General features: G+C 32.6%; 1 protein-coding gene across 1 annotated transcript in view; it reads left to right on the top strand.

Moving 5' to 3' along the window:
• Positions 1 to 24,382, top strand: part of PTPRQ (protein tyrosine phosphatase receptor type Q) — a gene marked incomplete at its 3' end in the record, with an annotated part of 169,603 nt that overhangs the window by 113,731 nt on the left and 31,490 nt on the right. The window contains exons 29-35 of the mRNA XM_084255469.1: positions 1,008 to 1,252; positions 4,251 to 4,317; positions 7,673 to 7,831; positions 8,370 to 8,592; positions 10,240 to 10,313; positions 16,886 to 16,985; positions 19,343 to 19,471. Of these exons, the coding sequence (XP_084111595.1) occupies positions 1,008 to 1,252; positions 4,251 to 4,317; positions 7,673 to 7,831; positions 8,370 to 8,592; positions 10,240 to 10,313; positions 16,886 to 16,985; positions 19,343 to 19,471 (997 nt within the window). The remainder of the gene's footprint in view (positions 1 to 1,007; positions 1,253 to 4,250; positions 4,318 to 7,672; positions 7,832 to 8,369; positions 8,593 to 10,239; positions 10,314 to 16,885; positions 16,986 to 19,342; positions 19,472 to 24,382) is intronic.

Below are 24,382 nucleotides of genomic sequence, written 5' to 3'. Positions count from 1 at the left end.
TTTCAGTAAGCCTTTTTTTTTCTTTAGGAACACTAGTTATATAGCACAGCAAGAACTAGTTCCTGTATGCATAAAATAATTTTATCCTCAGGAATATTATTTTCTTTCTTGATAATTTGCTTATACTTAGTTATACATTGGACTAATTTTTATTTATCAAATATAGACCAGATATAACCCAAATAATTTTCTACAATTGGAGAAATTCTGGCACATATATGAAATAGAACACAACTAAGTAATACAACAGAATCTTTTTACAACATAAAACAACCCTAATGGACCTCATGGTCTTTATATATATATTGTCTTTATCAAAATGACAAAACAATGGTGTTGGAGACTGATTAGTGTTGAGGAGAGGCATGGAGTGCAAAACTAGAGGATATCAGGAGAATGTTCCTTTTTGGTGATGGAATAGTTTTTTATCTTTTTCCTGGTAAGAGTCACATATATATGGGATAAAATTGCAAATGGTTGCAGGGAACTATATATGAGATAAAAATATATGAGATAAAAAACTATATATGAGATGCATTTTTCATCAAAGTTTCATCAAAACATGAAAGAAATGCTGAATAAGGTCTCCAGTACAGTTAACAGTATTGCATCAATGTCAGTTTCCAGGTTTGATATTAAACTAGATGAGATGTCACCAGCAGGGAAAGCTGGGGAAATGTTATAGTATTCGTGATTTTGCAACTTCCTGTGAGTATTTTATTTCTAAATAATTTGAAAGCATCTTAGAATTGCATTATTTATAAAAAATAAATGTATGTAAAAGACTAAATAAATAAGCTAACAAACTAGGCTACCATTATAGCTTCTGTGGCCAATAGATCTCAATGACTACAATACATCAATTGTTTTTGCTTGTCTCTATATTTATATGGTTTTATTGATCTGTGGAATACTCTTTATAAACAGATACTTGAAGCAAATAAATTTTGTATGGCTATCAAAAATAGCATTTGAAAAAAATTTAATTGCTTAATATGTCATTTTAGTCCCCAAGGATCCACCTAACAACATGACATTTCAGAAGATACCAGATGAAGTTACAAAATTTCAGTTAACTTTCCTTCCTCCTTCTCAACCTAATGGAAATATCCAAGTCTATCAAGCTTTGGTGTGCCAAGCAGATGATCCTACTGCTATCCAGATTCACAATCTCAGTATTATCCAGAAAACAGATACATCTGTCATTGCAATGTTAGAAGGACTAAAAGGTGGACATACGTACAATATCAGTGTAAGCATTCATAACTTTTAATTATTCACCTATCTTACAAGGTGAACTTACAAACAGCATTAAAAATAATGCACTTTATGCACATGGTACCTTTCCATATTTTTGTGGGATTGATATGGTAGGTAGGTAGGTATAGTCAGTAGATATGGTAAGTAGATTAAGATGTGTTGATAGAAAATAAATTTAGAGAAATGAAATTGCCTATTATAGGAAATTCTACCAAATATGCAAATAATGAAGTTTGTACAAGAATGATAATAAAGCAATACATACATGAGAAATAGAAAGCATATTCAAAGTAAAAGAGCAGGGATATATAAAGAGATAATTCTGCCTAAAGGCAAACTGCTTTTGCATGATTCGAGATAGGAAATGGGAAAGCACTTCAAAGGCAAAGGGCAGAAATAACAGTTTACCTAATTGTAATTCATATGCATTTCACACAATGATTGCTAAAAGCTAATAGCATTTTGTATCTCACCTCAAAATGATCTCTTTTAGAAAGTAAATGCATGTGGGTGTTCCCATACATATACACATACACACAAAATATATTTAATTCTTTGGTCATATTTGTAGCCTACCTTGGAATTTTCAATTGGAATTATTTGATTCAGAAAAAAATCATCTTTTAAGCAACATAAAATTCAACCTAAACCTTCAAATATCAGAACACCGTCAACACATCTATACACACACATATAGATATATCAAAATGTAGTTATTCATTCCTTCCCTTATTCACTTTATGCCTTATTATATAATCTGTCTTGCTATATTCTTGTTCACATAGCACAAGGTATGTGAAAGCTCTGTTGGAGAGAAGATGGTTAAGATTATGGTTCAAATCCTTGCACTGCTATTTTCTGTCCAGGAAATTAACCAAAAAGTATGCCTCAGTTTCCTTAACTGAAAAATTAATAATAAGATTAATAGCAAATATTAAAAAAAAACTAGCAACAACAAATGTTAGTGAGGTTGTGGGGAAAAGGAACTCTCCTGCACTGCTGGTGGGAGTGCAAACTGGTCCAACCACTATGGAGAGCTGTGTATAAATTTCTTGACCTACTAAACATAGAGCTTCCATATGATCCAGCAATTCCACTCCCAGGTATTTACCCAAAGGACACAGAAACATTAATTCCAAAGGGCATCTGCACACCTATGTTTATAGCAGCACTATTTACAATAGCTAAGCTATGGAAACAACCCAAATGCCCAAAAATAGATGACTGGATCAAGAAGATGTGGTACATATACACAATGGAATATTATTCAGCAATCAAAAAAGAAACACATGCAGTTTGCAGCAACATGGATGGAGCTAGAAGGGATCATGCTCAGCGAAATAAGCCAGAAAGAAAAAGAAAAATACCAGATGGTCTCACTCATAGCAGGAGTTTAGAAAACCTAAATAAGAGACCAGGAAAAAGTCTAATCAATACAAAGTAAAAATCAAAATCAATAAGCAACTATAAACCAGAGACACACTACGGGGGTGGGGGAGGGTGGGGGGGGAGAGGAAGGACTAGAGTCAAAATAAGGGGGAGGTACAATTGTATGGGGAATAAAACCAAAATGAAAATGCATACATTGTGCAAGGATAAAAAATGATGTAAGAATTATATAAAATAAAATATTAAAAAAATAAAGGGAAAGAACTGTTAAGTCAAAAAAAAAGATTAATAGGACTAGTAGGATTTTTTTAGGATTAAAAATTAATAGTTATGGTACATAGTGAGTACACTATCAGTTTTGGCTTTATAAAGGTAGAGAAAAATGGGAATAAAGCCAACTAATTCATAAATTAAGAAAATAAATAAATGCATCACGAAGTATAATTTATAGCATCAACACCTGAGAGTTTACTAGAAATTTATAATTTTAGCAACCCAATCAATTTAAATCCAGTACATCATCATTTATTAGAGTTTTCAAGTGACTTATTTGCATATTACAATTTAAGAAGCACTCCCCAACTTTGTTATTTATTATCTCACCTGTTTACTTCTACTGTAAGGAAATGAAAATCAGCACTTCATAACATCAGTTTTAATTTTATGTATTTCCTTTTTAAAATTTGCACACTAATAAATATTTCCTCTGTATATTTTAAAACTATATTTAATGAACTTTCTTATTTACCGAATCTATCACTATATATATATATATATATTTGTAATTTTAATTCATTTAAAACACATCTAAAATATCTATTGTATGGAAGATTGTCCACTATGTGTAATGTAAATTAACTTCAGTAAACATATTATGAATTGTCAGGTACCATGAAGTTGGCCAAGAATAGTCCTTATTTTCAATAGCAAGATAAAGTGAACAAAAGAAGATTCTGTGTCTACAGTTTTCTGAGCACAAAGCTAATTGAAAGGATTTACATTTGTGTAAATCACCCTCTGTATATACAAACAGAAATGTTTTATGTGTATATGCTGCATTATGCAGGTTATAGCATCAGATACTTTGGGGCAGGGGTGAAGAAGGGCATAAAGGCCAACTTTCAGAGGGATGATTTAATACAGGAAAACTGGGAGGCTGAAGGAATAGGATTTCATCTCAAAGAAGGGAAAAACGAGGATCTTGAATATGAATTTAAAGAAAGTCCAGAGTTACCTCACTACAGAGAGAAGGAACAGATGTTGGAGTAGATGAAGAGTTTAGACATAGTGGTTTTTCTTCACTGTTCTTCCTAGGGTCAAATTGAAGCCACAGCCCTCTCCTGGTCTCTGCAATATACTGTTTAGGTCACTCAGACTTTGTTTGCAGGAATTAGTATATGATATTACTTTTAAGAACTACTTTTTGTTACTGTTCTTCCTTCTATATTACATCCACTTAAGTGAGTGAAAGACAAATATAATAGACTATGTATGCAGTTATTTCTAATAGTAAGATTATTTTAAAATTATATAGCATAATCAGTTGTATATACATGTGAGCAATAACTTGAAAAGAACAAGAAGATGTTTCTTTGTTTTAGGTTTATGCAATCAACAGTGCTGGTGCAGGACCAAAGGTTCAGATGAGAATAACAATGGATATTAAAGGTACATGCATGGATTTCCAGCCCATGAACTGTTGTTGTCTTATCAAATAATTTATATTTTGTATTCTATTATAGAATTAAGGAGTAGTCAAGTTCTTAAATGATGCATAGAGATAATAAATATATTATGTCTATATTTTAAAGCTGTAATTAAGATATCTTAATAATGATACAAATTACCATGTTAAATAAAGACAATGCCCACTTGCTATTCGTCTTATTATTTGTTTTCCTCTAAATTTAAACTTTTCTGAGATAAATTTTATATTTCATTATTTTTAATTTTATTGAAAAGAAAACTTATTGCTTAAAGTAACTGTGACTAAACTAGTTCTATTTACAATCTTTGCTTGATCTTTATCTTGAAAGCCATTTCTTTATAGTTAATCAAGTAATGTTCGCTGACCTTCCATATGTTCAACTTTATCATTATAACTGTAAAATATATATATTAATTCATTATTTTTTCAGGATATTCATAGAAAATGTAAATTCAGAGAACCCACTTAATATCCCCCCCCATAAAATCCATATAAAAAAAAGGGATTGTTATTTTCTATTAACTACTTATTTAAAAAAAAAATGTTAGCTGCTGAATGAATTTGTTTTATTTTTATCAGTACATACTTTTCTGTGTTATTAAATGGATAGGAAAAGTTTGATCACAATGTTTAATTAATTATTTTTGCTTTTAAAAAATACTAAGAATAATTTAGGACCATTTAGACATTCAAGTTACCTTCTCTTCCTGAGACTGAAAAGATGCAAGTAATTGTGCCATCTCAAAAAATCTGTTATAAAAACTGTAGTGAGGTTTAACAAAAATCACTGAAGCGCTTCTCTTTCTAAAGCAAAAGTCACTTTTCTCAGTCTTTGTAAAGATCACAGAACAGGGTGTTTAAGGTACCAGATCTAGGCTGACCCTGGTCTAACTGCTGAGATCGAATCCTGGTTGGAGACTTGATATCTATTTGACTTTGGGCAAGTTTCTTAACCTTTATCTATCTGTAAAATAGAGTGAATGTTAGTTCCTATCTCTAGTTGTTGTGTGGATTAAAAAAGACAATCTTTGAACAACCCTTCTAGAAGTGTGCCTAGAAACTATTGCTATTAAAAGTAATAAGTAATCACTATAAGATGATGCTGATACATGTTAATTTTTCATTAATGGGCTGCTTACATCATTGTAATACTATTTACAAGTATTAATTATTTGCTTTAAATTGATAAATTACATAGTTAAAATGTATAAATACAGGGCCTCCCATGGTGGCACAGTGTTTGAGCGCTGGGCTGCGAATCTGCCCACTTCTGCAGCTCCAGTGCAATCCCCAGCCACCGGCAAGGGTCCCACACGGAACAACAGACCTCTCTTGCTGTGCCTGCTGCTCTCCTCAGCAGTGTGTTTCATCAGTCTGCCTGTTCTGGTCCCTGCTCTGGCTCTGGTGAATTCTCTCACCCACCTGCGCTTCTGACTGTACCCAGCGCTTGTATAAATAAATAAATAAATCTTAAAAGAAATAAATAAATAAAATAAAATGTACAAATACATAGTCCCAAAAAAGAAACTTTATGTGAACTTATGTCATATCATCTTATTTTCTCTTTGTTATTCAGTGGCAGATGTGTATATACGCGGGTAACAATATATTAATTTTGTAGTAAAATTTCCCATTTCACATGCTTTGCTCCTTCCCAGGTAATGATTATTGTCACTTTTCACAACTTGGACGGGGCAGATAAGCTCATGACCAGTTATCTAGAGAAGATAAATGAGTACTGGTGACAGTGGTACAGTCCTAGGGAAATTATTTTTGCTCCTGTTATATGCATGATTTTACCTGTGATATGGAGTAGTGATATGCCTCATTAAAGGTACATTTGACAGATAATATCATATTGGATAGTATTGTCCTATCCTAGATCCCTCTAACAGGAAACCTTTTCTTGGGACTCCCTTATGCATAGATGAGAGTTTCTCAGAACTCCCTGAAACCTGAGACTCTTCCTGCTCAATCTTTCCTTCCTTCTCTCCTTTCACAGGGGTTAGACCTGTAATCTGTATTGTAAGGACCCTCATCATTTCTTCTTGCTCTCTTTATTCTTTACAAATATTCCCACAATATACTTCCTACATATTTCATATCATCATAGCCTTTATGTCTCAGTGGTGTGAGCTAAAGGATTGAGTCAAAAAGATTTGTCTCAACTCTTGATATTTCCCTTTAAAAGCTATATGACATAAGGCCATCTTTTCAACTATAAAATGGAAATGACATTGCCAAATTTGTAACATATGGAGGCCTTTTAATAATATTTAATAACTATGAAATTGAAGTCTAAGCAAATTACTGGTGCTCAAACAAGTAGTGTAATATAGCTATAAAATGAAATGAAACAGGCAGAGTTTCCATGAATTTTGATTTTGAGAGATAATTGTATTCACTGATAACAAAATGTGAATTATCATGGCATTTTAGAAGTTATTATGATAATATCTATTAAAGTTAAAATATATATATATCTTTTGTTCCAGATATTTGATCTTGGAAATCTATCCTATAGAAATAAAGCAATGAGTAAATAAGTCTAAATGTATAAGGCTGATTATTGCAGCAAATATTCCAACCTAAAAGAAAAGTAAATTCACATCACTAGATGAATCACTGAATGAATAAATATGAGCAATCACACCATAATATACACCATAGTCATGATAAAGAATGAGTTAGTTCTATAATTAGTGGCTTGGAAAAACTTAAACAAGTCATATTTAAAGTGAGAAGAGCAGTGTGAGGGATAATTAGAATACAAACTATATGCAAAATATAGCCCATTTAAAAATCAGTAAAAAGAGTTCATTGTGCAGGACTTTATGTATTTTATACAATTATGTCAACATGACAAAAATGTGGGAGACTATCATTAAAATGTTCAGTTAGCATAGACCCAACTGGAGGCACATTTACCGGTGTAATTAGAGATTGGTATACCAGCAAAAGAAAGAAAAAGAAGACAAAACCCACTAAAATATTAGTACAACAATTCATTTATGAAAATTTTATATAAGTGAAAGCATGTATAACTTGAATTTTTTTAATATTTGAAAAGGATTCAAATGTCTAAAAGTCATATGTGTAACTCATGAATTCAGTCAAGTCTCAAGTATATGCCATCAGAAGATAATAATTTCTAAATATCTACTGTATCCAAAAAAAGCTCTGTTTCATTTGATATGTATGGTTGTCACTGCTTTATTTGATATTTATGGTTGTCACTTGCATGGAATGATAATTGAAAATGCTTCTTCTCTTCATCAACAAAAAATCAGTCATAACGATGTTTCTTCTTTGTAGCTCCAGCACGACCGAAAACTAAACCAACCCCTATTTATGATGCCACAGGGAAATTGCTTGTGACTTCAACAACGATTACAATCCGAATGCCAATATGTTACTATAGTGATGATCATGGGCCAATTAAAAATGTACAAGTGCTTGTGGCAGAAGCAGGAGGTATCAACTCATGTCAACTTACCTTGCTAACTTGTAGAGTATAAACTGATGAATAAAAGAAATTTCAGCTCAAAATTAGTAACAGGAAGTTAACTCCCAATTATCACAGAACTCTTGAGATTAATGGATTGCTACTATAATTATTAATTACATTAATTTGTTTATGCTGTGAATTTTTTTACCTAACAAAAGACATAGTTAAAAATATGAGATTTATTTGTTTCATTTGGTAGTAGGATTGTTTTGATTTTGACAAGATGGAATATTGATAGCTTCCTTCGAGAAGTGAACAGGGTGTTACCTAGGGATATTTTTTCCGTGCCAAAGAACTCATTCCATACAACAATATCTGTAGATTTGTGTGTGATAGGAAAGATAGGGTTCCTGCTTATCCAGGTAGATCAACTGAATTATCCCTATTCATAGAGTAACAGATGTTACATCTGTAATTTCCTTCTTGCAATTATAGAAACTCATTTTATAAATGGGAATATACATTCATAAATTGCTTGTAATCATTCTTCTTTTCTGAAAATAGCTCAGCATGATGGGAATATAACAAAGTGGTATGATGCATATTTTCATAAACCAAGGCCATATTTTACAAATGAAGGCTTTCCTAACCCTCCGTGTACAGAAGGAAAGACAAAGTTCAGTGGCAATGAAGAAATCTACATCATAGGTGCTGATAATGCATGTATGATTCCTGGCAATGAAGACAAACTTTGCAATGGACCTCTGAAACCAAAAAAGCAATACTTGTAAGTATAGTTTGTACCTACTATGTATTGTGGTAGCAAGCTAGTCGACTTCTTTCCTCTCTCCATCTTTCCATCCTTTTGTTATGCCGCTTAGCACTAGGTATCCATCTTGTATCATGACTAATTTTTTAGGCACTAGGAATGTAAAGATCAACAAGGCATTGCCTTACAGTTCCTAAGCATACAGTTTTATGGGAAACCTACATGTGCTTATGATTTGATATAAGTGACATAAGGACAATATGAAAAAAAAAAAAAACCCTGCAATTGAAGAACATAAGTAGGAGAATTTAATTCTTTCTGTAGAGTATTATGTGATTAATGTGTAACATTTTGTGGTTTTCACTCATTAATTTTAATGTATGCTACCTCACAAATTTCAAGAAACACTGTCCTAGTCTTTTAGTTATGGCTTCAGTTTACTTAATCATAGCAATAATTCTCTGCTCTTTATACCACCAAACATCTGAATGAACAATTGAAATCTTTACAACTCACTTTAGTATTTGGCATTTTGTAGATATCGATAATCTAATATCATATTAAAGATTAACGCTGATATTTTGGTTATTATTTCTTGCTAAATTAACATTTTTTCTATTAAATTGACTATTATTTTTGTCATAAGATAATATTTTTTTAAAAAATATTTAATTTAAAAAAATATTTTTTTTTGCTGAAATTTGAAAATGTAATTAGATTCATTATGGCTTCTAAAGTGTTATCAAATTCTTCATAAATATTCCAGACCAAATTAGCTTTAGAAAAGTCAGAGAAGTTAGGCATTTGAGAAAAAAAAATGCTCCAGTGTGTATTATGAATTATAATTAATGTGGCTATTAAGATAATGCTTAAAATGTCATTATCATATATGTGACAGTTATAAAAATGATATACCAGAAAATTTAATACTTATTGAAGTATTGTTTTGTACTTCTTTCCAAAACGAATTTTTCATAAAATCAGTAAAAGATTAATCTGGGAATGATAGATTGAATTATACATTGTAATTTATTAATATAAATTGGTGTTATTTTTTAAATGCTGGTCATCTATAGTTTTTAAATAAGTGATCTCTGAGTGGTAGACTCACATAGTGATTTTTAAGATTGATTCTCTATTTGCAGTGTTCCATTTCATGTCATAAATGCTAGAAAGTAAATTCAACTGTGCACATAAAATTAAGAAGCTTTGTCCTGAATTTGTTTATTTGTGAGTTAACAAGATCAGTTCTATATAATCATTTTAAATCTGATATTTTCAAAAATGGTTGAGGTATATCAGTTACTGTGCCCTGTCTTCATTAAGTGTGATTTTGTAGCATGCTTTCACATAACATTGAACCCCTTCATTCAAACAAGAAAAGGGTCTGCTTCACCTGCTCAATTTGTTGACTATTCATGGGTCTGAACAAAATTTTAGTCACTCTTTCATGAAGTTCAAGAGGTCCACTGGCAGGATGATGATTCATCTCACATAGAAATGGTATACATTTGTCCTGACAGTGATTGAATTCCAAGTTTACATCTTGTAAGTTTATTTTCTTTTAAATAAAATGTATATTTTTCATAGCTCTTTGTTAATTTGTCAATGTAAAAAAATAATATGGTAAGTAATTTTTGGTTTTTAATTTTTTTTCATTCATAGATTTAAATTTAGAGCCACAAATGTCATGGGACAATTTACTGACTCTGATTACTCTGACCCTGTTAAGACTTTAGGTAAGATATATTTTATAGTTTAATTTCATTTATAATTTCAACATGCTAATCACAGTTGGAAGATTCATTAGTAAATGTATTAATCCATGATTGAATGTTCTCAAGTATAAATTCATTTCAAGGTTAATTAGCCTGATTAAGAAAAATATAGTATTTATAATATTCTTTTAAAAGATGGATGTTCTACCCATTCAAATCTGTACATAAATTTTGCTATGGAATTGGTTCTATCCTGATTATACTAACATTGTAGTGAGTAAATATTGATATATTGGTTTAACATGCAAACTTGTAAGTAAAACATTTTTACCTAATAAAAAAGATTAAGGATTATGGAAAAATTTCCTAAAATAATCCTATAAACTAGAAGCTTACATTCTTCTTTAATTCTATTTTTCTTTCTGATCAACTCTTTCATGATTTTGTTTCAATAACATCTACCCAATCAGGTCTGAATAAAACACAACTAAAATTTATTCAGATGCGAGTGTATTTCTTGGGCATTGTCATCACCATCATATCTAATGTTAAATATTCTTTGACACTCTCTGTATGTATTAATCTGTGGTCTTTTCAGTACTATTCTTTAATTTAGATCAGCTATTCTCAACCAGAGTAATTTTACTATCTAGGGGCCATTTGGTAATGTCTGGAACTGTTTTTGATTGTCACCACTGTGGAGGCTGATATATGGACAGTTAGTAGGCAGAGTCTAGGGATACTGCTTTATGTCCCCCATACACAGACATTCCTTCTCAGCAAAAAATAATCTAGCCCATATCAGTGGTGCTGAGCTTGAGAAACCCAGTTAGGAGCTAAGGTTATTTCTATTTTATAGATGAGGTACCAAAGCTCAAATGAACTTATTTGGTGGCATGACCTGAATTCTAGTATAGAATTTATAACCATCTGTCACAGAAATCAAAATTTGGATTCAAATCTTGTATATGCCACTTGAAAAGTTAACTTTATTTCTAAAGACCTCAGTTTCCTTGCTTGGAAAGGAGGGATTATCTACTTTGAATAACAAATAAAACAACACGTATAAAGATATTAATATTGTAGTTAGTAGTGTGTTAATGCCTTACAGTTCTTTTTGAATAGATTAGAATAAAGGTATTTAGAAATATACTTCCCTCATATAAATTATATCCTTGGGATTTTCTATTCTTTGTAGGATGCACTAAGAATGTGGAACTTCGTGTGTTGCTGAAATCATTAGGGTATCAGGAACTGCAATATGTTCCAGTGAGAGTTATGACTGGAAAAAGATGCATTGTTCCACTATTTTCAGTTAGATAGAGTCATTGGGTTGAAGAATATTAATTGTAAAAAAAAACTGTTTCCTCAGCCTCCACTCAGTTATGGAAACATTTGAACCTTGAAGAAATATAGAAGGGACATGTTGTTTGCTAAATCAGTGATTAAAGAGGAATAAAAAATTTCTTTGACCATGTCTAATTCCATACATTCACATATTAGATTAACTTTACCCAATAATTGAATATTTGAATCAGTTGAAAACTGATTAGACTTTTGAAACTGTGTTGCTTTTCCATTTAATAGGAGTTTCTCATACCCAAAGCCATCTTAGTAAAAAAAAATATCTTGATGGTATCAACATAATTTTCTCTAGGATATAACATTCAGAAACTATTACTGCAGCTAAATAACGATCCCTGGTATGTTTATTGGTGAAATATAAGAGACATAAATAAATTAGTCTGCTCATATGTCTTAGGGAAATAATATTTTGTAGGAGCAGTGCTGGAAAGGCACTGCCTTTCTGTGCTGTATGTGTGTGCAGTGTCTCCTGTAATTTACTAATTTCATGCAGCTTAATATGAGGACATCATGTTCAGTCACTTATCTGAGGGGCAAAGTTGAGACTTCCAGTGTTGTAAGAATGAGGGGGGAAGTCAAGTTTCAGGGACCATGGTGTACAAGAATATGATTCTTTAGATTCTGCCCAACAGCTTCCCCCTAACCAACATTGGGCCACACTTAGCACTTTGATCATGGGTAGTGTCACTCTGCGCTCAGCAGTGGTCATCTTCTTCCTCTTCTCACAACTAAGTCAGGGGAATATGGTAACTATCTAGAGTTGTAGGAGAAATACAGAATCGGTTCTCTGATTCTTTCTTGGAATCACAATTACCACCATCCCAATCATTCAGGTACTGTTGTTTGTGAACTTGGTAGCAGCAGGATTCCAAAGTGGATAAGAGATGTGGAATGAAGGGAGAGCACAAGATCCTTCTATGGTTAGGGATGGAGGGATTGGTGAAACAGACTGGATATAGTAGATGGAAGCCCAGAAGATTGGTAAGGGGTAGTGAAAGGAAAAGCTCTCATCTATCTATGATGAAGGTCCTCAGTGTTCATGTATTATTCATAGACTAGTAACATAAGGACAACTTTTACTCAGGATTGAACATTAACATTATTATTAAGAAAACTCACAAGAATCCCTCTTAAACTGTTTTGAAAATTTCCCTTTAGGCATGTCAGTTTCTAGAAAGTACTTGTGGGCAATGTTTTTATTACAAGGTTTAATTATTGAGGATTCCTGTAATTTGAAAACCAGGCAGTCCTTCTACACCTCACAGGGCTTCATTAAAGCTGAACAAGATGAAACCTGAACCCCCACAGCAAAGGCATTCTGTGATTGTTTTCTTTTGTCATAACACTTCTTGTTTAATTACCGTGTTAGCATGAAGTGTTCCAATAGGCTCACTCAGAAACAGAAATTAGGAGGTGCTATGTATTATTTTGCATCAAAAGTATCCCTTGTGCCCAAGATATCAGAGGAAAAGGGAAACATTTTATGTTAACAAGGTAGTGATAATATGATAGTGAGCCTTATAAACTTTGTATTCAGACAAGCCTATTTCAGGCACTTTGGGCATAAATTGAATTGATGTGACCTTGGATAAGTTACTTAAGAATTAACTTCTGAAATGTTATTTCCAAATAATACTTATGAATAATAATGTCTATCTCATAAATTAACTGGGAGATTAAATCAGATGAATAAATGGATGAATATGGATGTTTATTAATATACTAAATTTTGTTCACTTATGTGTCAATCCTTTGAGTTCTTTCTTAAATATTTCTCATGTGCTCTTCACTATAACATGATCTCCTATTTATTCTCAATTTATTGGTAAGAAATCTGAAGCCAGGTATTTAGCAATTTGCCCCAGGTCACAGAGTTAGGGGTGGTAGCATGAGATTTAGACCCATGCAGGAAAGGTGATTCCAGCGTTGTGTTTATGCCCATTGTACCACCTGGCTGGAAATCCAAAGGGCCCGTGTCTATTACTATTATGCTATTAATGGTGGTTTTTCTGTTCTCACAGACTTCATAAATTTACCATTTTCTCCTCTCAACATTTAAAATTATTTCTAGTTGTTCTCTTTTCACCTTTCAGCTTAGCTTTTTGAGGTTAACACTTGAGCATACTTTTTTTTAAGCAAAAAAGTACAATAATTCCTTTTTTTAAATAAGTATGATTTTAACCATACTCTGGAAAGCACTGATTGTTGTCTATGTTTAGCATTTTGCTAATCTGAGATATGAAAATAACATTTGTTAAGATTGTTTTGATTTGTATTTCTGGAATTACGAATTTTAGTGTCTTTTGGTAAATGCTTTGTGTGCATTTGAATATTCCTGAGAACTGGTACTAGCACCAAAAGGGAAGAAGAATTCCTTGACTGAAGTTCTGTTATAAGAACTTGCTTACGGGCCTCCCCTGGTGGCACAGCGGTTGAGTGCTGGGCTATGAAGCTGTCCACAGCCTCTACAGCGCCAATTCGAGCCCTGGTGGCTGGCGAGGGTCCCACATAGCACAACAGACCTCTCCTGCCGCGCCCGCTGCTCCCCTCAGCAGTATATTTCGTCAGTCTGCCTGTTCTGTTCCCTGCTCTGTCTCTGGTGAATTCTCTCACCCTCCCACGCTTCTGACTGTACCCAGTGCTTGTATAAATTAATAAATAAATCCTTAAAAAATTAAAAAGAGAACTCGCTTACTTTTAAGATTAGTAATAATACTAGTAAAAAAAACTTTCCATAATATGTGCATATATCAAGAGTCAGAGATTGTCCTATGAGTTTTACAACTCATTATTCAAACTTCTTCAAAGAGATACAGAAAAACTGACAAAAAATCAGAGCCATAGGCTGAGTTTAAATAATGATAATTTCAGTCAAAAGATAATATTTATAAAAAGTTAATGTCTCATAATTATGATTTGCTGGGGCCTCCCTGGCAAGATTAGGTTAAGATGCAACCTATGAAGCTGTCTGCAGCCACTGCAGCATGAGTTCGATCCCCAGCCAGGGAGCTACCCACATGGTCTGGCAGACCTCTCCTGACTCACCCGCTGCTCCCCTCAGCAGTGTATTTCAGTCAGTCTGCCTGTTCTGTTTCCCAATCAGTCTCTAGTGAATCCTCTCACCCCACCTACACCTCTGACCTGTACTCTAGTTCTTGTACACATACATAAATAAATCTTTTTTAAAAAATAGTTATGATTTGCTTATTGCATTTCATTATGCAAGTAGAACAATTTAATTGGACCTTTCATAGGATTTTAAGTCTAGTCAAGAAATGCCTTGTACCTATGACAAAAAGAATCATATTTATGTTTTCAAGAGAAAGAATACAATTTTTTATGTAAAGATGTGGGGGAGTGATTTCATTCTGAGCTGGTAATGCTCTGTGGGTAAATGCACAGCAGAGAATCAGAATTTGTACTCAGCAATCATGGGACATTTTGTCCTGTTCTAGGAATACCTTTGTAGTCATGTGCCCAGAGTATTACATATTGTTTATTAATACATTACATGTAATTTCCTTACTTCCCTTGGCTAGTGCTTTGAAATGGTAATCTAATCTGAAAAAAATGTAGTTTATGAAATCACTTTTCCCACTGAGCTTGAAGGAAGGCCTAATGATTCAATATTACCTGATAAAGTGAATTCCTTACTCATTTTCTGTTTCCTTTTCCAGCATATCCAATTAGATTCAGCATGTGAAAATTCATAAAACAAGTCTCTCATATTTTAATGAATAAAAAAGTTATATGTAAAATACTTTATGAGCTACATGCTGCTTTAACATCTTCAAAATGTAGCTGGTGATTTCAGAGAACCATGAAATTCCGATAACTGTTTAAGATCTCGTAATCATTCAAATCTACTATACAGAATAACCATAGGAGGCACTTCATATTGTTAACATTTCATAGGCAACAATCCATGAAAAAGAGCATTAGTCCCAGCATATTTTATAGATCGTTAGCCTATTTTATTTTATCACTTGATTTTAATACTTTTTAAAGTGAAATTATAAATCATATAATTTAAATTTATTTACAATTATAATTAGTAGTTTTATCTAAAACAAATGATTTAAATAATTAACATTAGGTTCAATGCCTGATTTTCACCCTGAAGTTTTATAGTACCTGCTTCAAAATTAATCTATATACTCATCAGAAAATTTAACAAATATTATTGAGCATTTACTCAATAATGTGTGCCTATTGTTATTCTCAGAATTTGGAATATGGTTTTGAATAAAGTAGATAAAGAGCATTGTCCACAGGGAGCTAACATACTGGACACACAGTAAGCAATAAAGATAATATATAGAAGTGAATTATAAGCTTTGTTAAGAGGTGACCGGGGCTATGGAAAAAGTAGAATCGAGTACTTAGGATGTACAAGAGGAGAGGCTGGAAGGGAAAGTTGCATATTTTGTCCATTTTTTATCTTTCATTGAATAATATTAGAACTCATGGAATTTTATATATTGAATCTACTTCAATCAGTTTCACGTTTTGTCATTATAAAGTTTAAAATGCTCTCTCTTTGGCTAGTAAGAATCTCTTCAGTGTGGTCTTTTGTTCTTTTTGATATGAGTAACCTATGTTAGCTTCACAGCTTTCTTGTCCCATTAAAATTCCCTAACATCTTCTTTTTCCCTGTTCCCACTTTGAAATTACTTTCTGTCTAAGCTGCCATAGATTCTTTTAGTAAAAAGTATAGACTTTTTCTATAGATTCTTTCAGTGAAAAGTTATAACTAACAAGATTTCCTCAGAGGGTTTAGTGTTCTATTGAAGAAGCAGAGTCAAGTATGGCTCTTACAATATTTGGCCTGAGCAACTGAGACAATGAAATGCCATTAACTAAGAGGTGGGAAGCAGAGGAGATGAGATTTGGGTAGATTAATTTTGAAAGTTTAATTATAAACCTAAATATTTATTGTAAGCAATTCAGTGCTCAAATCTTGACTTTAACGGGTAACAACTAAATAGTCAATGTTGTATAGATGAAATTAAACTTTAGACTGAAAGAACCCACCAAGGCAGTGAATTTAGATAGAAAACAGAACAGAGTTAAGGACAGACTTAGAAGTTCTAGAAGAAGGGAAAAAGCACATTTGTACATTTTATTAGCAGTCATGAGAAATAGGCCAGGAAAATATTTTTGTGTGTTTTGAAATACAATATTCCATAAAATTCATAAAATTTCATGATAGTATACTTCTTCTTCAGGTGAAGGACTTTCAGAAAGAACTGTAGAGATTATTCTTTCAGTCACTTTGTGTATCCTTTCAATCATTCTTCTTGGAACAGCTATTTTTGCATTTGCAAGGTAAGATTTATTTGTACTCACATTCCTAGGATGCTTTATGGCATTATGCATTCACAGTCCAGCCAGAAGATAGCCAACACAACAGTGGAAATAGCAAACATTTAATAAAAAGAATTGTTAGCTAGTAGAAATAGTTAACTACCAAAGGAGGTAGAAAAGAACTCTGAGAGGTACAGAAGTAGCCTCAAAGCAACTTCTAAGATGAAGGAACAAGAACAATAAGGAACTAAACTAGAAAAGGCTAGTCACTCTCAAGGCTAAAGCAGAATGCTGCCATAAGCACATGCCGTTTATTATCTACGATTGCTCAAAGAAATATGACAGAGCAAAGGGGCTAGTGTTGTTCTGTAGAAGTTACTTAGACTGGAATTCCTATTTGTGGAATTTCAATGATGTTCTGAGTAGGCTGGAATACTTAGAATCATTCTCTAATGGGAAGTGCACTTAAGAAATGACTAGAGCTCATTCAGGTTGTCTGCTGGCTTCCACAATGAATAATAAGAAAATGGTGCTAGACCATGTGCAGAGAAGTTTCTCCCTGTACCTACTGCTTTGCAGGGGCACTCTACTATCTTCTGTTAATGAAACTTAATGTTCTGACAAATGGCAAAATAGAAATGTCACAGTGTTCAGCTCCACTATCACAAAGTAAGGCAAGCAAGGGTGAATTTAGAGCTAAAAGAAAATAAAGTGATAACACAAAAACAGAAAATACTAGATTCTCTACATTGCTTTGAATAACTAATAAGCATGGTTGACGTATTTTAATTAGGTCTAAATATTAAAGTGTATACAGATAAGATAACATTTATAGTAAGGATAACACTATAAAGATGTTCAACATCTTTTATGTGGAGGGCCCCTTTCTTGTGTATGTTTTCCAAGTATCCTTTCAGTTTCTCAGTATCAGCCTCTTAATCCCTCTGTTGTTTATACAACCTTGGGGGAAATCTTAGTCATGATCCTAAAATCCAATTTCATAAAGTTGATTGCTGAATTAAAGGGAACTTATATTTGTAAAAATAACAACTCTACTAATTCCCTAAGTAATTCAATAGTCTCTTTTATTTTATCTGAAAATGTTGTTTGTTATTCTTATATGCCTTTCATCATCTTGAATTTTTCAAATTATAATTTTGATGGATTATTTGGAAGACTCTTGAAAGAGAAATTTTCCTTATATCACATACTGATCTTAAATTAAACCAGAAGATACTGAGAGAAAACCAATATTGTAGGCAATGAAAGAGAGGTACTGTGTGAGGTCCTGGTGTCTATGGGATATGCACTGGCCAGATTCATTTTCTTGTCCTGCTATGAAAGCATTTCCAATGTCTCATTTCCTTATAGGGTGAATGCCTCATGTGGGCAGGAAATGGTTTTCTCCTTAGTCCTACAACTTGCCTGCATACTCTCTTTAGCCAAAAGGGTCTATTCTCACCTGAACATTCTAGCTTTTATATAACTCTACTTTTATTCTGTCTGCCAGAACGTGCTTCTTCCTTCTTCTGATTCTGAGCATCGAAGTTAAATCCGCTTTTTTTTTTCCCTCTGAACACTTAAGAGTTCTAATCACTTATATAATGTTTTATACCTAACCAGTTATCGTCTTTTGAATTGTAATTTGAATTTTTTTTCTTTTTGCACTATTTCTACATTTAGATTCTGTTTTTCAGCAAAGTTGAAATATCCTTGATGATAAGGACCATATTTTATACTTTCTGTCATCCTCAATTCATAACTCACAATAAATAATATACATTTGATATATGAAAGATAGAACAGCTAAATATTCCTTTGTAATATACCACACTGTGTCACAGATAAATAAGTTTAAAAGGGCTTGAAATGAAAAGACATTAATTCCCAGATTCATGTGGGAATTTTTGAACCTGAGCTATAGGATTGTAAATAAAGATAATATACTGTTCAAAACTTTTCTAAAGAGTCAATGAAACAGTTTCAAAACACATTTCTATTTTCAAGTACATAAAAATGTCTCATATACATAAAAGCAATGGAACATTGTCATTAGCGCTGGTGCTGATAGCAAAGAGTTATTTCCATTTTGATGTATTTTCTCTTTAAGACAAATCTATGAGGCAGCTAGAGGGAGGAGAAACAAACACACAGCTTCAATTTCACAAAAACTTGGGCTTTCAAAACATGTTAAACAATGCGGTAGAATAAGTTCTATGGAATGAAAGTACAACAAAGAGGTTGAGTTGGTATAAATTTGCAACATATTCAGTGATCCAACAAAGGAATAATTTGACTAATGTCTTTACTTAAAAGAAAACAAAAGCTAATTCCTTCTGCTTTCTATTCTGTTCTTTTCTTGACTACACTTGTTTTAGAATCCGACAGAAGCAGAAAGAGGGCGGCACATACTCTCCTCGGGATGCAGAAATCATTGACACTAAATTCAAGCTGGATCAGCTCATCACAGTGGCAGACCTGGAACTGAAGGACGAGAGATTAACGCGGTGAGCGCACTCCTCTGGGCCAGCAGTGGTCCAAAGGGCCCGGAGCCATGACCCTATTCTGACCTATGCTTGTTGGAAGTGTTTGCGGGGCTCCTATTTACACAGGTCAGAGAGATCTTCTTTCAAAGGGTGACCTCCATCTTCTACACACTTCTCACTGGCGTTCAGAGAATCACTTAATCTTCCTAATACTTTGAGTTCACTATGAACCTTGGACTACAGTGTTCAACCAAACACGTGTTCCCTGATACAAATATTTTTTAAATGTTGAACCTTTAAAATTATGTTTAATAATTGAGTTCATTTGATAGATTATTTTACATCAGATTTTCCACATCATATTTTTAATTACAATTTTCATTAAATTTGTAGCTACTTAATAGTATTTACATCTTTTTATAAAATCCTTTCTTACAGTCCCTTATTGTACTATAAAGTTACATATAAAGTCTAAATTGTATGTTGAAACTAAATTAAAAATTAAAAACAAAATAAAATTAGCTTTGGAAGAAAAAGTGTGTACTAAATATGTATTATCATTGTATGCATTGAAAATAGCAAAGTGATTAATTTTTAGTCCTTTTAAAATCATTATGAATTATTCAAAAATGCCACATATTGAAAGAAATCTTTTAAGATAATTCATTAGATTCTTAATACTAACCCTCATCAGTCTGTTTAAACTTTAGATTCTTATATGATCCAATATTTTGTGATGTTTGTGAACACAAGACAATTGTTAGATATTTGTTGGCATCAAATATCTTGAGCTTAAAAATGTTTATAGTTGTCATTTACCAATGTTGGACTTTACCAAATAGATTGCCTTTGCTTGAATAATTAATTCTAGCTTGTCTGAAAATTGTATGTGTTACTAAGGGAAATTTCATCTGATAAATGAGATTCTTAACAAATACAATAATGAATGTTATTCAATGTTATCACTAAGTTGCAAAGAAATTTGACTGGTTGGCTATGACAGCTTCATTATATTTGGATATTTGGCTCTGTTTAGATTCCTACAGAGGGTATTCACATTCAAAATGGATAGAGTTCTATAAACTATGTGTAAGAATGTGTATATTATATTACACAGGACATAATGTTTTTACATAACATATGTTATGTATAAAGCTCATCTAGATTCCCAATGTAAAACCACTCATAGAGCATAGCTGTGCTAGACTGTCTGTCAGTCCTGGGAGTATCAGGCTGCATAGTAAATACAAGTTTCTCTTCCTATCCCTCTTGGCCCAACAACTTCACTTGTGTGTTCCAATCTCTTTCTGCACTCCATTCTCAATTACTTATACCCCCTTTACAAGCCTGGGGTCCCAGTCATTTTTTTTACACCCGAAAGTGATATAAAGTAATAAAAATTCAATCTCTCTATGCAAATAATTTCCTTGCATCTCTCAATGCAAGTAATTTATACCATGTCTTTGTTATTTGCAGGAAGGAAATTAGATCATTTCCTTTAAATCTATACAGCTAACATGTGTTCTACCTATTTGAATGTTCTCTTTCCTTCCAAACTATATACTTTTTCATGCAAATCTGACTTGACTTACATTATATCTAAATGTATATATAGTAAATGTACATCAGTGAAATGATAAAAGATCTAATCACTAAAATTAGGTAGTTATGTAGTTGATAATAAAGATATCACAATTAATGGTACTATATCCTTTAGAGGATTTGAGCTTTTATAGTTAAGAAATCATGTTATCCATCTGTATATTTATTTACATTTTAATATTAATCCTATAATGTTTATAAGTTCTAAAGAAATCTCTCATTTTCCACTTTTTTTTTTCTCAAGAGTGAATGGAACTCCAAGATATAATACTCCCTAACTCTATGAAAGCATTCAGGAATATGCCACAATAATGTTCTAAATTCTTATTTGGAATAATTATACTATTTCATTACATATGATTACATTAAGTTTAGACAACACAAGCTATGTTTAATATTTGGGGCTTATCTATTCCACGGTTACCAAAATGGAAAATGACTCTTGTATTTTGTTCTTTGATAAATAATGAACAAAATGACATTTTCTTATTGTTCCTTCCAAACACAGCCTCTTTGCTCACTGAAGTGAGAACGTTTTGACGTCATAATGGCAAGTTCAGCACACACAAGTGAAATATAGGCCTGTCTGATTACTGTTGATAAAACTGACTCTGTGGATTGGTTTTTACTAATTTAACTCTGACACAGACTATCTTCCCAATACTTAAATTTAACCATTAAGGGTATTATTTACTAAAAAAAAGTTTTTTCACTATATCCTTTCCACATTTAATTAAGTTATAGAAGTTTTGCTTTGTTATTAACATTCTTACCTGACAATCAATTTCCCCTAGGTATCAATTCTTTTTTTCAAAATTTTATGCATCTTGTACCCTAATTATCCTGCCTGTATTAGTTGACTAAATATAATGTTACATTATTCAGACTCAAGGCCCAATCCAGTAAGTGAATAGAATTAAAATTCTTAACAAAGTGAATTTGAGACCCTTTAATACCTTTATTAGTTTGCATGTTGAATTTTTGTTAAATATATATTTATAAAGCTTGCCATTTGAAAATATCCCATGAGTGTATTTTGTATATTATAAATCAGACACATATGATATTGTTACTTATGATATTTGTAAAATTCAAAATCACCTCATTCTATTTTTACTAGGGTTCATTGACATAATAATTGCTGCTATCATGAGTAATTATTATATTATCTTCTGTATCTAATGATTTTTCAAATTTGTTCAGTCTTTGTGGTAGATATTAATCCCCATTTTCCAGATGAAAAACAAATGATGCTTAGAAAATTTAAGTCACTTTCCAAGGTCATATTTCTAGTAAATAAGACAGCTGTGTTGCTAGCCCAGGTCTGTTTGATTCTGAGGTACCAAGATATTCCTATATTTATGGAATTAGGCAAATGTGTGCACGTGTGTGTATTTAACTCTGAAGAGTACTAATAGACAGAAAGTGGCATTTTCTTGTCAGAGAATGAGTATAAGGGAAGAACCACTTCTTGTAAATGATTTGTTTTTGTGATATGAAGGAGAGGAGGGACAATAAGCTGGTGTGGATTCAAACTTGCAGAAACTAGAAAATCTCTAGGAGTGTGATTCTTATTATGGCTTCAATAAGGATACATATGTGACTAATATGTGAAACTACGCAAAATAGTTTGCATTTTAACTGCCATTAGTTCTTTAACAAAATCTGGCCATTCCCTTTACTTCTGTCTTAAACTCTCTTTACAAGCAACTGCAACAGTATGTGAATTGACAAGAGATTTCTGACAAATATGTGATTTTAGGAAAGAAATGTCCTAAATTAGAATGAAGCTTAATATATTTAATGCTTATGTTCTTATAGTAGCAAATCAAAACTTATGCAGTGTGTTCGTGTACTAAATAAATAATCTTTACTTCCAGATACTCTTCATTTTTCTTTAGACGCAAGGAGATTTTTGTCATCCAGTAAGTTACTATGGTGATGCAGAGCTCTGCTGTGATTACTTTAATCTTGTCAGGTGGTGTGTCTTATATATTTAAATACATATTATTGAGAGTTTTCTTGTTTAATGTACTTTTTTTCCCAAAGCAAAACAAAAAATAACACTATGATTTGAACTTATGATGTGACTTCTATAATACTGCATGCTAGGTATATGGTAAAGTTATACTTATCAAAATGCACATTCCATCCTAATGTGCATGTCCTGAGACTTTGCTGTGTTCTTGTGTTGTGTTAGCTTTGATAGTAAAATAAGTTTTTAGCTGCCATTTCTTCACATGCTCCTTGTCCTATTATATCCATGACACGAAAACTGAGTTCTCCACCTGATAGGTGGAGTCTGGGGTCACACTTCACACAAGCTCATTTCAACTACTGCAGGTGGTAATGAATAAAGGCAAGGATGGTCTATGGCCACACCACCCTGAATGCCCACAATCTTGTCTAAAAGGGCCAAGATGATGACATTTCCTGTTTGTGACACTAGGGAATACAAAGAATGGCACATTTCTTAAAACCGTCACTCCTGCCTGGACCAGTAGGTAGTCAACTGTGCATGCTTTCAGGTACTCCTTGATGCTTAGAAATGTATTTTGTAGCCTAGGGACAAAAACTGCTTTATAGCTTCTGAAAGTAGCATAGAAAATGGCAACATTAACAGGGACCCCAGGCATTGATTAATTGCCCCAGAGATAATCAGTTTTCTCATGCAGGAGATATGAATGGAAGCAGGAATGAAAATACGTTTGATTTCAAAATCCCAAATTTAGAGAAGAGTCAATCTCCATGCACCACGAAACTGGATGGGACCAATACTCCCAACATGCTCATTAACCATTAATGGTACTCACATAATTAAAACATAACAACATACCTAGTTCAACACAGAACATATTTAGCATTTTGGAGTCACAGGTAATCATGTTTTGTTTCATGTGAACTTCAAGTTTGCACTGACAGAATTAAAATCATTTCATGAATCTATATTTTCCTTAGAGAACTGGCCTGATCAGAATCAAACATTTGTCAAAGTAAGATGCTGTTGAACTAAAGATTTAAGTGATCACATGACACATAAGATATCCATTTCCAACCAGCTCTCAAAGCTGACCTCTCAACATTCCAGACTCAAAAGTAGTCTGGCTGAACAACTCTGTTGAATGTCTTTCTTCATCATCATTAGACAGAAATCCTTTTACATTTTTTAGCTTGATGCCATTAGTACCTCAGAAAAAAATGCTTTTATTTTTTAGAGACCTCAGAGGTCTATCACCAAATTTTCTCTCCTAGGAACAGTGACTCTGTATCCTGCTCAGACAGAGTTCTAACTTTGACAAAGCTAAATTTAATATTTTGTATTAATCAGAA

The sequence above is a fragment of the Talpa europaea genome (assembly GCF_964194135.1).
Source record: "Talpa europaea genome assembly, chromosome: 15".
In the NCBI taxonomy this organism is placed as follows: Eukaryota; Metazoa; Chordata; class Mammalia; order Eulipotyphla; family Talpidae; genus Talpa; species Talpa europaea.
The sequence above is the reverse complement of the archived record's forward strand: the minus strand, read 5'-3'. Positions and strand labels throughout refer to the sequence as shown.